At 43.7% G+C, this 13,628-nt stretch overlaps 1 protein-coding gene across 1 annotated transcript; it reads right to left on the reverse strand.

Moving 5' to 3' along the window:
- Positions 1–5,602: 5,602 nt before the first annotated feature.
- Positions 5,603–7,090, reverse strand: LOC114635804 (endogenous retrovirus group K member 24 Gag polyprotein-like). The gene has a single exon (XM_028784218.1). It carries the CDS (start codon positions 7,088–7,090, stop codon positions 5,603–5,605), a length of 1,488 nt encoding a protein of 495 aa, XP_028640051.1.
- Positions 7,091–13,628: the final 6,538 nt, after the last annotated feature.

A 13,628-nucleotide genomic window follows, 5' to 3' on the forward strand; every position in this document is an offset into this window, starting at 1 on the left:
GGAGAGGGAAACCAAGGAATCTTTAAGATTTTCAAGTCCCATTTGTAGCTCTCGAATATCTTTATCTATGGCCAGGGACAATTGATTATACTGTTGTCGGGAGGTTATAAGAGAAGCAATGCCTGTGCTTGCTCCAGCTGCTCCCAGGCCCAGAACAATGGCCAAGGTAATGGCAGAAATTGGCTCTCTCTTGAATCGGGTAAGGGATATATCAGGAAAAAGAAAGGCTTTTTCTGATCGTATGGTTACTTTGGGCATTAATTTAATCAAAACACAATAATCTCTAAGGGCTAAAAACTTTGGGCTATACAAAAAGGAAGACAATCCTTCTGCACAAGACAAATAAGTACCCTGTGGAACCACAAGGTATAAGAAAGTAGAATTAACTATTACCAATTCATTACAGACAGGTTGTAATTTTATGGGGGGAAGCATATTGGGTCCCAAAAAACAGGATCCAAGGCCCACAACCTCACCGATAGTAAGTTTGGCAATGCCATCATAATATGAGGAAACCTTAGAGGAATCATTAGTAGCTATTAACGACCCAAAGATGGCAATGCCCTCATAAAGGGGAGGTTTGGGTGAAAAACACGCCCAGCAGGGCAAATATTGGGTCGAATTACTATCTCTCAAGGCTTGAACTGAAGCATTGGCAAGATCAATAATAAGCTGAGAAGATGGAATAGGCCCTTGGGGGAGGGTAGGGACAAAAGGAGTAGGAGAAAAGGAACGTGATGAAACCGAAGGCCGGGCAGGTGACTGTCTGACAGACCCTGAATATGGTGCCTGTGCAGATTTATTTTGTGGTCCCCGCACAGATTTATTTTTGGGACCTGGGTGAAGAATGCGGTTAGGCCCTATGGCCTGTGGCAAGGCTACATTTGGAATAGATCTTTGTAATTGAATTTTAAAGGTAAGGCAGGGGTCACAGCCCTTCATATATGCACATAATCCCCATTCAAATCCTCTAGACTGTAGCCAATTGACCTTCTTTGCATAACTAGTGAAGGAGATCTTAAGGGGATTGCACCAACTCTCACATGCCTTATTATATGGGGTAGGCCCAGAATACGAGGCACCTGAAGGTGGATTATCTCTAGCTATGGTAATATAGTCCCATGAAGAGGAGGGCTTCCAATAAGTATCGCCTGTGGTCTCGCAGCCCCAGGAGTTGCAATAGGCCACATCTCGGTGACCACATGACTCTCCAGAGGATCGGGGTCGATGGTCCCCGGGGCAAGCATAAACAGGGGCCAGGGACAGGTAGGATCGGGCCCATTTATTATAGCATCCAGGCCTAGTGCTATATCTTTGTTGAGTGGTCACTGGAGCCTTTTGAGGAAGAAAGTGAGTAGGGGTGCCCCAAATTTCACGAGCCCCCAAGGCCAACTGGCAAAGATCTACTATTATTATAGGCCAGTGAATATCTGATCCAATCTGGGAAGACGTATTTACAACATCTCCCGCCTCATTAGAAATGACCCAGGTATAATTAAAAAGTTGATATCTAACAATGGAGGCAGAAAGGGGAAAACTTACCACAATAATACTTAAAAGGAGGAGCAAACCCATCTTCATTTTTAACCTGTAAAAACACGATTTTATCTATTCTCAGGGACAAGTCCCTGGATTGGGGTATCAAATATCTTTATCAGTCTTTCTGGTAACCACCGTGCACTTTGTGCAGTCTCATCATAAATACAGGCGTGGCCTTTTCCCCAAATTAAAACAGGGTCAGGCCCATTCCATTTAGATGTAAGGGGGTCTTTCCACAGGGCTCTAGAATAGGAAGATTGGGTAGCGGGGTGCCAAAACCTATCTGCAGCAGATCTTTTCTTCTCATCAAGGGTTAAAAAATTAAGAACAAATAAGGCATGGTTTAATAACACTTTATGATTTCCCTTTTGAGGGTAAAGAATGCCCCCTGAATGTTGCAATTTTAAAAGCATGTTTTTAAGGGACTGATGTGCCCTTTCGACAATTCCTTGTCCCTGAGGATTATAGGGGATGCCTGTAACATGTTTGATGTTAAGCTGGGCACAAAATTGTTTAAAGGCAACACTTGTATATCCAGGCCCATTATCAGTTTTAAGCATCTTGGGCAGGGGCACATAAGCAAGGCAAGAAATTAAATGACTAATAACATGTTTAGTGGCCTCACCAGTCTGTAGGGAGGCAGAAAGAAAACCACTAAAGGTATCAATAGAAACATGAATATATTTAAGTTTGCCAAAGGGGGCAAAATGGGTAACATCCATCTGCCACAAGCTTCCAGGGGTGAGTCCTCGAGGGTTCACCCCTAGGTGGGGCTCAGGCAGAAGGGTAAGACAGCCTGGGCATTGACGGACAATCTGACGTGCTTGCTCTCTGGTAATGGAGAACAATTGTCGAAGAGTCTGGGCATTTAGATGGTGAAGTCGATGGGCCTCTTGTGCCTTTTGCACGGCGTCTGGAAGGGTGGCTAATGCCTCTAAAGGTGTTTGAATATCTCTAGTTGCCCTATCAACAAGATCATTTCCCTTACTAAGAGGCCCAGGAAGGCCGGAATGGGCACGAATGTGTCCCACAAAAAATGGATGGGCTCTGGCTAGAATCAATCTCTGTAATTCAGCAAAAAGTGGGGAGGCATTGGTGGATGGCTTAATGAAAGGAACAGTTTCTAACAAAGGCACTGACTGAGCCACATATGCACTATCGGTAAACAAATTAAAAGCACAATCTGTAAGAGTCTTAAAGACTTGAATAACTGCAACCAGCTCTACCAACTGTGCTGAGGAGAATTTTGTTTGGACCCTGGAGACTTGTCCATCAAGCCGAAAGGCTGCAACCCCGGAGGAAGACCCATCTGTAAAGACTAGGGGGGCTTGGGGAATGGGAGAAGTTTTGGTAATTTTGGGAAAAACAACTGCCTGATGTTGAAGGAACTGTATGAGCCTATCAGAAGGATAATGATTATCTATTTTTCCCTGGAATGAAACACAATTAACAGCCCAATCATCAGAAGTCTGTAAGAGCCATTTGACCTGAGCAGCATTGTAAGGGAGGCTGACAATGTCAGGGTCTTTACCAAAAAGTTTAAGGGAAGTCTCTCTTCCCAGCTTTATTATTTGTGCCACCAGGAATGGATAGGTAGGCAAAACCTTAGCGGGGGTGGCAGGTAAATGGAGCCAATATGAAGGCTTGGATTGCCATAAAAGTCCTGTGGGGGCAAACACAGTGGGAAGAATCAACAGCCACAAGGGGGAGGCAGGAGAATAATAAGTAACAGTCTGTTGTTGAATAGCCTTCTCTACACGTGTAAGGGCAGAGGCAGCCTCAAGGGTCAATGTGCGGGGGGAAGAAGGGTCTGAATCTCCCTGAAGAATATCAAAAAGGGGTTTAAGTTCACCAGTGGTCAGCTTCAAATAGGGGCGTAGCCAATTTATATCTCCCAAAAGGCGCTGAAAATCATTAAGTGTGCGCAGGGAGTCTTTTCTGAGCTCAATCTTTTGGGACAAAATCTTAGAAGGGTGGAGTTCAAACCCTAGAAATAAATGGGGAGGCTGGAGCTGGACCTTCTCGGGGGCTATCTGCAGCCCAAGATCTTGGAGGGCAGTAACCAGATGTTGGCTTATCTCAAATAAAGCGGTCTCATCAGGACCAGCCAAGAGAATATCATCCATATAATGAATGATATACAAATCAGGATATTGAAGACGGAAAGGATCAATGGCCTGTGCCACAAATTTTTGACATAGGGTAGGACTATTAGCCATGCCCTGGGGCAAAACTCTCCATTGAAACCGTGGAGATGGGCCAATAGAATTAACAATGGGAAGGCTAAAAGCAAAGCGCTTACTATCTTCTGGATGTAAAGGAATACAAAAAAAAACAATCTTTCAAATCAATAACCATTTTATAATATCCTTTGGGTATAGCCACAGGGGAGAGGAGGCCAGGCTGAAGTGCTCCCATAGGAACCATGGTCTTATTAACTTCTCTGAGGTCCTGGAGTAATCTCCACTTTCCCCCTTTCTTCTTAATTACAAATATAGGGGTATTCTAAGGAGAGGTGGAAGGTTCAATGTGGCCAGCATCTAACTGTTCCTGCACCAACTGCATGGCCGCTGAAAGCTTATATTGAGGAAGGGGCCACTGATCGAGCCAGACAGGGGAATCTGATTTCCAGGTGATTTTATCTGCCTGACGTGCAGGAGGAGCAATGGCCCTCAAGAAAAATTTGAATTATAACCTAATCCTGAACGTGAATGTTTTGGCCAGACCTCAAGGGGAGTGGGAGTCCCCTGGTTGTTTTTACCCAGGCCCTGGCCAGGAACAAATCCCTGATCTAACATCTGATGGGTGACAGTCACAGAGGGGCTAAACATAAAAACTCCCATTTGGCTTAAAATATCTCGGCCCCATAGGTTAATGGGGAGGCCTGGAACAATAAAAGGTCTAACATGTCCAGTATTTCCTTCAGGGTCTTTCCAAGTTAACAGCTGTGAGCTTTGAAGGGTGTTAATAGACTGACCAATGCCTTGGAGGTGAGTTAAGGAGGGTTGACAGGGCCAAGAGGCAGGCCAATGGGCCTGTGAAATTACTGTGGAATCTGCCCCTGAATCAAGAATGCCTTCAAAGGTTTTGCCATTAAGTTTAAGTTTCAGCTGTGGGCGTTCTTGTGAAAGTTGTTGAACCCAATAGGCATCGGAAGACCCTGGGGTGGAGGCACCCCGGGGCGGCCCCAAAGAGGGTGCTGATGTATCTAGTGGAAGGGGAAGAGCTTGTGCAATACGCTGTCCTTGGCGAATGTGAAGGGGCCCTCTGGAACTGGAGGCCAGCACTTTAATCTCTCCAGAATAATCATTATCAATAATTGAAGGAAAGATAGTAACTCCTTGAAGGGTGGCTGATGCTCTGCCTAAAATCAAAAAATAAGTTTGGGGTGGGGGGGGGGGCCAAAAACACCAGTGGGAATTATCTGGACTCCTCCCCCGGCCTCTAATATTGTATTGGAGGAGGCACTGAGGTACAATCCTGGACTCCCTGGGGTAGCCCTATGGAGGGTTGAGGCTGGTCTGGGAGCTGTTGTTGAAGGGTTTGTTGTGGCCCTGCCTGGCTGTTCCCCGAGGCTGGCAGGAAGGAGACTGGTTGAGGGGCCCGGGGCTGGCCCCGCCCTCCGTTTCCCGAAACTGGTGGAAGAAGGTTTCCTGAAACATCTGTTTTAGAACGGCAATGTTTAGCCCAATGCCGGCCACGCTTACACCGGGGGCAGAGCCCTAAGGGCATAGAGTGTTGTTTATTTGTCTCTGGGCCAAGGGGGGCAGCAACATTAGTAGGGCATTGGCGGGCGAAATGGCCCGCTTGGCCACAGCGGAAGCAGGATTTATCAGATGTCTTATTCATCACTGCTCCTATAGCCATAGTAGCTGCCTTATCCATCATTGCCCCCATGGCCATAGTGATGGCCTGTCCCACTTGATGTCCAAAGGGATCTATATCTGCACAAAGACGAATCATTTGGCTAACTTCCAGGTTATTTTTGCCACGTAAGGCAGCACGACAGGCGGGGTTTTCATTTTCTAATATAAGTTGTTTAACCATCTTTCCCTCTGTCTCTTCAGGCCCGAACATTCTCTCTACAGTTTCTTGAATCCTTGCGACAAACTGCAAAGGGTTCTTGGTGGCCTTGTGTGATTTTACTGAGCGGAGAGAAGGCAGATCCTTTAGGAGGCATTACTCTCCAAGCACCTAAAGCGGCCTCAGCAGTCTGAGCTAAGATGCCAGGTGACAAGCCCTTCTGTTTTTCTTCAGAAGCATATTTGCCCTGCCCGCAGATCTTATCAGCTGACCAGGAAGCTGTGGGGGCTAAGGGATTTTTTTGGTTGCGGCTGGCAATATTTTGTGCCCGATCTAAAAACTCTGCCTTCCAAATTAGAAATTGAGGCCGGTCGACAACTGTTTTTATCACTTTAATCCACTCTCCTGGTAAAAGATATCCATTGCCTGACAAGCTCTCAAGGAGAGACAGTGTAAAGGGAGCATTTGCACCATAATTTTTAATGGCATTATGAAGATCTTTAATATGTTTAAATTTAAGTGACTTAAATGCAGGCTGAAGAGTTTTATAATCTCTTTGGTCAGCTCCCTCACCCTCACTGTCACTAGATGGCTGATTATCAGTGTCTGGATCATAGTCAAGGTCGGAAGGGGCCTCAGTAGTATCAGGGGCTGAGGGCTCTGGCCTCTGCTCAAGTGCTGTTGCACGAGCTCGAGTGAGAACAGGAAACACCTTCGGCCCTGATTTATTAGGGGGCCTCTGGCGGCTTTTTGTTATTTTACTCTCTGAGGTCTGGGGAAAAAAGGTATTTTTAAGGGAGATCTGCAGACTGTCAAACTGTTTAGAAAGATCAAGACACTGTTTTTGCAGGTTGAGGACTTCTGTTAGCTCTCCAACCTTAGCTGTAAGATCCGCCTTGGCTTTACACAGGGGTGCTCGTAAAGAAGGAAGAAGAGCTGGGCCTGTGAGGGTTGGTGGCAAAGGATAGGGAGGGGGTGAGGACCAATCTTGGTCATGATATCTGGCAGCCTCTTCCTCCAGGGTGGCAGCATCCCCTGGGTCCAGAGGCTCTTCTCTGAGGGCAATAAGGGATGGATAAATTTGTTGAGGCAAATGTTTTGAGGAAGTAGCCTCTGAAGCAGCCTCTGAAGGCATATCAATAACAACTGACGAGGCTCTGGAGGGGGCCTTGGGGGCCGGTGGTGAAAGCGGCCGGAGACAAAACTCGGCAACAGAAAGGAGGCGCCTTTTTTGAGGATCATCATCATCTGCCTCTAGAATATCTCTGATAAGTCCCCAATAGGAAAAAACAGTGGCTGGGACACTATCAGGTCCTTCTCTGATCAATTTATCATTAAGTTCTCGGCCCACTTTTTGCCACTTTTTTGGATGGATGGTAGGACCATCAATTATATACCAGGGACATGCCCCATCAATATACAGAAAAAATTTTAAAAGATCTTTCTTTTTAACTCTTATACCTCTTTCCCTAAGACTATTTTTTAGGTCTTGAATAAAAACTGCTTCCTTAGAAAGTTTCTGTCCCATGACTACTGCTCGTTGGCCACTGATCAGCAGTCTTCAGGGGCACAAGGTGGACTTGTGCACTCTCTACCGCGTATGTGGCAATTGCAACAAAAACACAGCAGGAGAACAAAAATAAACTCTAAAACAAGACCTACTCCTACCCACAGATAAAAATCCATATATTTTATGCCCTGTTCTTGAAAAACATTGAACGAGGTGACTCATCGCTCGTCGGACTGGTGAGTTCACAGTCTTCGGAGCACTCAAATATTCAAAGCCGGCCGGCTACGATCGGGACCTCGTTCGACTCGTCTTCACCCCACGAGGGGTCCCTGTTCGGGCGCCACTTGCCCCGTCCCGCGGGGCAGCTTTTGTCGCAGGGTCCCTCAGAGAAGGCGAGCCTAATGGGAAGAAACAGGGGAGAAAGAGGCGCGAGACCAAGCAAGGAGAAAGAAGGCACAGAGCCAGCTGATTCTTGTCAAGGTCTCACTTTATTGCGGAAGCTGCTACAAGATATACTGTGGGGAATGGAAGGAGGGGGTGACCTCTTGGAGCATGTGGCAAGGGTTTAGGGAACTGGGTTAGGGAACTTGTGGTTGGGTGGGGAATGGAAAACTAAAATTAGGTAAGGGAACATTTGGGTAAGGGGCTTGAGTAAGGGGTTGGGTAAGGGGACAAGCTGAACTCTCCGTGGTTAGCCGGAAGCCCTGTGCAAGCATGCTGAGAACAAGGAAGTGACTGTTGTTCTCACGGTGGCAGAGGGCAGGCTGCCCAAGCCAAGTGTTTTTAGCTCCAGGGTATATTTTCCTGGCCCCCGACATCAAACAACTGATGAATAGAGAATGAAAAAATGTGGTATATTTTAGTGGAGTATAATGGTGGTACAAAAATAAAATCATGCAGTTTACAGGCAAATAGATGGTATTGGAAAAATATACTGAGTAATGTTAACTAAGTCAAAGGAAAAACTGTGACATACTCTTTTACATTTTGAACTCATCCTTAGTTATTTATTTTTGTATATTTAACTTATAGTACACCTAAAAACCAGGGAATAAAAAGAGATAATGTATATGAGTAGGTTATTTTAAGAGATTAAGAAGCATATCACATTTATGAAAGAAGGAAAGAGAGAAAGAATAATGGCAATGGGACCATTTAATCATGGATGGGGATGAGATGATGTCAGAGATGTAGAGATTAAAAGGGAAGTTAACCCAAACAAACAGGATATGGAAAAGCCACATGGAAACCTACTATCTGGAAACCACAATAGCCCCCACCCCAAACAATGCAAGGTCTTGCCATTCTTCTGGTTTTCATATCAGAACTATTTGATAAGACCCTATTACTAAAGGTATAACTCACTATTTAACAACATATAGAGAAGTCAAGCATGAACTGAGCTGGAAACTTCTCTCCTGGTGGCTAAGGGTCATAGTATGGGATAGTTATATATAGCTATTAAAAACAAGGACAACATAAATTATGCAGGCAAATGGATAGAACTAGAAAATGCCGCCATCCTGTTTGAAGTAACCCAGATCCAAAAGGACATGTATGGTATATACTTACTTAAAAGTGGATATTAGCCATACAATATAGGGTAACCATGCTATAACTCACAAACCCAAGGAAGCCAAATAACAAGGAAGGTCCAAGGGAAGATGGTTGAATCTTTTTCAGTGGGGGAAATAAAATAGATATTGGAGGTGGATGAAGGGAGGGAACTGGATGGGAGTGGTGATGGGGAAGCAAAGGGAGGGGCTGGGGATTAAGGTGTAGAAAGAGCAGGGGAGAGAGAACTGAAGTCCTTTGAGGTGGGGAGCAGTCTCTAGTACATGCCAGACTCCTAGGTTGGGACAAGGCCCCAGGATGCCTACAGGGGCAAGACTCTTAGCCATGGGGGATATGGATCCTGAAGTGGCCATTTCCTGTAGCTGAGGAAGACTTCTTGGAGAGTGTATAAAGACAGTAACCCACCCACAAAACCTTCAACCCAGAATGTGTCCTGTCTAGAATATGTGCAGGGCCAGAGATAATGTAGACACAGAGGGAATGGCTAACCAATGACTGGCCCAAATTGAGACCCACTCAATGACAAGCATTGGAGTGTTCAGGAACTCCATATGAAGATCAACAAAATCAACTAAACTGAACCCTTGGGGGCTTGCGGACACTGAGCCACCAACCAAGAAGGCATGCATGTTGTGTTTCCCTGCACATATGTAGCAAATATGCAGCTTGGTTTTCATGTGAGGTCCCCAACAACTGGAGTGGGAACTGTTCTTGAATCTGTTGCCTGCCTGTGGATTCCATTCTCCTAACTGGGATGCCTCGTCTGACCTCAGTGGGAGAGGATGTGCCTAGTCCTGAAGTGACAAGATGTATAGGGGGATGGGAAGTGATACCCAGAGAGCAGCTTCCACCTCTCAAAGAAGGGGAGGATCTGTGTGACGGGTACTGGAAGGAAGGGTGATATTGGGACATAAAGTGAGTAAATAAATAAATTTAATAATAAAATTTATGTATCAATGTTGTTTTTCACCTATCAACTCTATCATCTATAATACCCACCTGTCCAGCAAGTAGTGCCCTCTTGTACCATAGTGACACAACTGTTCTAGGAGTAACTACTCACTCTTACACTATGAGTAAGGAACTTAGAAAAGAAATATTCTATTGATGGCTTGCACGTAAGCTTGCAAGATTGAATGAATGCCTAAAACTGCAAACTCAGTTAAAAAAAAAAAAGGCTGTTTTTTTCAGGGAAAACATATTACTGTTAAGGAAACTGATACTAAAACACCTTCCAAGTATCTATTTTTTATACTCAAAGATAAAAGCTACTCTCAGCCTTAATCAGAGAATCTTTTCTTTGGAGGAAATGGAAGTGAATGCAGAGAGATCCATGGCTTGACAAGATGCCTAGAATAATAATCACCTGAAACAAAACAATTTTTCGTACCTTCATAAGGAACAAGGTTAATTTAACAAATGGGGTTAGAAAAATTCAGAGAGCTGAAAGATATGGAGAAAGACAGATAAAATAGCCATCATCTACACTCAGTGTCACCATAGCAATCAGGAACTCACAGCAACTCTAGATACTGGCACTGAGCCTACACAAGACTGGCCCAACTATATCAGTGAATATAGCTCATGGAACCCTAACACTTATAGCTGAACTATAGGAAACTTGTAGATTCTGGTAGAAGGGAAAATTTAGTACCCATTTCTAAAATATCTGTTGAAATACCAGCAAGTGGTGATAGATAATTACATAGACCTGTGATCAAAATAATAGCACTAATTAAACTCTATGTGACACAAAACAAAAACCTATGAATATGGAAAAGAGATTGAAAGGAAGATGGGAGATTCACAGGAGCTAGAGATTAAAATGGCAGAGGAGTAATAAGAATGCATTATATATGTGTCTCTAATTGTCAAGGAACAAAATTTATTACTAGAAAATATTTTTAAATCTTTTAAAATTAGCTCCAAATCAGCTTCAAAGTACCTATCCCTCAAATTCTCTTCTGCACTGAAGCCATGAATCTCAGATTTGCCTGAATGGAACTCTCTGAAGAGAATGGGTTTGAATATGCAGAGGTATGGAATCCATGAAAATGAGAAGTGTGGAACTCTGCCTCCATTCCTGCCACTGCTAAAAAGAATACAAAGACCTAACATTGCTCCCTCTTTTAAGAATTAATCCTAATTAATCATTTCTGTCTTAGTTATACTTCTATTGCTCTGAAGAGAGACACTATGAGTAAGGAACTTAGAAAAGAAATATTCTATTGATGGCTTGCTTAGATTTCTGAGAGTTAAGCCAGGAAGCATGGCAACTATTCCATCAGGCAGACAGCCATGGCACTGGAACAGCAGAGCAGAGCTTATGTGTTGATACAACAACCACAAGGCAGACAGATGGACACACACACACGCAGAGAGAAAGAGAGAGAGAGAGAGAGAGAGAGACAGAGAGAGACAGAGAGAGACAGAGACACAGAGACAAAGGAACAGAGATGTTGACCTAGCGCCCTAAACAGTCCTCGAGGGTAAGGGTTAAGAGGGTAGGGGCTAAGAAGGTGCCGAATCAATGACACAGATTCTGGGAGCCAGATAAATAGCAGAAGCAGACTTTTTAATTGTTATTGTGGAGATTGTCTTTATACCCTCTGCCCATGAGTCATAACACCTTGTCCTGTGCAGCTGACACCAGCCAACTGGCTGCCCTGGTAACACTCGGTCTTTGTTGCCTTTGGGTGTCAGGCATGCATGGGCCATTATAGGATGCTAGTCAGAACATGCTGACTCACGCCTACACAGAGAGACAAAGAGACAGAGAAACAGAGAAAAAGAGACAGAGAGACAGCAAGAGACTGAGAATGGTGACAGCTTTTGAAATCTCCAAGCGCACCACCAGTGACATATACTCCTTCTAAGACCATACCTCCAATCTTTCCCAAATATTCCTAACTGGGGTTCACATATCAAATATATGAGCCTATGGGTGGACATTCTCATCCTGTATGCAAAGCATGACACTTTAAAACCTGTACCTTGAAGAGACTTGATACACTTAAAGACAGATAAGAAAATGGAAAGAAGACCTACGGTCTTAACAGGATACATATTGTACAGATTTGAATGAGACTAGCCCTCATAGACATACTTGAATGCTTGGTCCTTAGTTCCTGGATTGCTTTAGGAAGAATTAGGAGGCATGCCATTGTAGGAGTTGTGCCACTTGGGGAGGACATTGAGATTTCAAAAGCCCATGCCAAGTCCAGTCTCTGCCACCAGCTTATAGATTAGGATACATTCTCTCAGCTACTGCCCCAGTGCTGTGGATTCCTGTCTGAGTGTCTCCTGCTTTTTGACTTTTCAGCATCCTACATTCTGATATACATAATTAGTAAACTAACTAACATTCCCACCAGCCATGCATAATATTTCCTTTTCCATCACAACTTAATACTATTTTCATTTTTTTTAATTTTTCTTTGATAGACATTCTGATGGGGGAGAGATTGAATCTTAATGTGGCATTGGTTTATCAATCCCCCAGTAGTAAACATTTGAACATTTTTCCACATTTGTTAGCCATTTGTATTTCCTGTGAGAGTTATTTGTTTAACTCGTCAGTTTATTGTGTTATTTGTCATTTTGGTCATTATTTTTTAAGTTATTTTGACACTTAATTATTCCATATTGTAATAAATATAGAACACCTTTTACATCTATCACTGTCAATAGGGATAGACAGTGGTTTGACTAAGAGTGATTACTCCGTAGGCTTAGTTATTAGAACATTTGATTCCTACCTGGTGATAACTGTCTGGGTAGGTGATGTGATCTTGCTGGAGAAAATATATCTTTGGAGGCAGGTTTTGGGAGTTCATAGCCTGACTCTACCTTTAGTTCACTCACTCTCCTTCATATTGATGATGTGATCTCTCAACCTCCTGCCTCCTCCATGCCTGTTCCTTGCTGCTCTGCCTTCTACATCATTATAGATTCTTATACTTCTGGAACCATAAGATATATCAAACTCTTCTATAGTTGCTTTTATGTATGGTGCTTTATCACAGAGACATAGGACAGTGTGATTCTTTCATGTTAAGAAATAGTTTTTTAAGACCTAGAAATACCAATGAGGTAAACGTTTCTGACATCATTACATATTTATGTACTTCAAACATTCCTAACTGAACATAAAGGCTTACAGACCCTCACTGCTAATAATACCCAATTCCTGTGAGCTAATCCAAAAATGTGTGGCATTTTTCTTTTCTTCTCTTTCCATTTTCCATTCCAAAGATATTCCATAATCCTAAAAAAATTGTCCTGACTGGCATGTAAGACATTCAAATTCTCTCTCTGAAGATACAACTCTCTCAGTAAAGCTCAGTGCATATTTTTATTGCTAAAGTTGGTCTGCTTTCTTGAACTGTAATGCAGTCTTCTGGCTTTCATAACATCTAGAATCCTCCTTGCCAGTCCTATGTTTTCTCATAATCCAATACAATTGTCCATGAATTTTCTTTAGAGTCAATTTTAAAATTCTTTATCTTCAAGATTAAGAATCTGCAAAAGAACAATACCAACCAACCACAGCTCCCAGGGTCTAAACCACCAGCCTGGGAGCACTTAGGGGGGGGATCCAGGGCTTCAGCTGAATATGTAAAAGTGGAGGGCCCTGCTGGGCATAGGTGGAAGAAGAGAACCTTGACCTCATGAAGGCTGGATGCCCCAGGGGGTGGGATTTTGAGGGTGGGGAGGTGGGAGTGGGGGGGTGTAGATAGAGGTTACATCCACAGAGAAGAAGGAGGAGGGGCGAGGGGCTTGGGGGTTCCGAGGGGGTGGTGGGGGATGGGGTAAGGGGACAACATAGGAAATGTAAATAAATCATCCAATAAAAAAAAAAAAAGAATCTGCAAAAGATACTCTCTGTTCCCTGCAACACTCTTATATGTATACCTAAGGAAAATATTTTTTAAATATTCTGAAACTTGTCTGTTCAATCAGACAATTTTCTTCTTAGTAT

The sequence above is a fragment of the Grammomys surdaster genome, unplaced genomic scaffold (assembly GCF_004785775.1).
Source record: "Grammomys surdaster isolate TR1022 unplaced genomic scaffold, NIH_TR_1.0 117978, whole genome shotgun sequence".
Taxonomy (NCBI): domain Eukaryota; kingdom Metazoa; phylum Chordata; class Mammalia; order Rodentia; family Muridae; genus Grammomys; species Grammomys surdaster.

Coding starts and splice junctions, on each gene's coding strand:
- LOC114635804 (XM_028784218.1), bottom strand. CDS start 7,090: ATGGGACAGAAACTTTCTAAGGAAGCAGTTTTTATTCAAGACCTAAAA.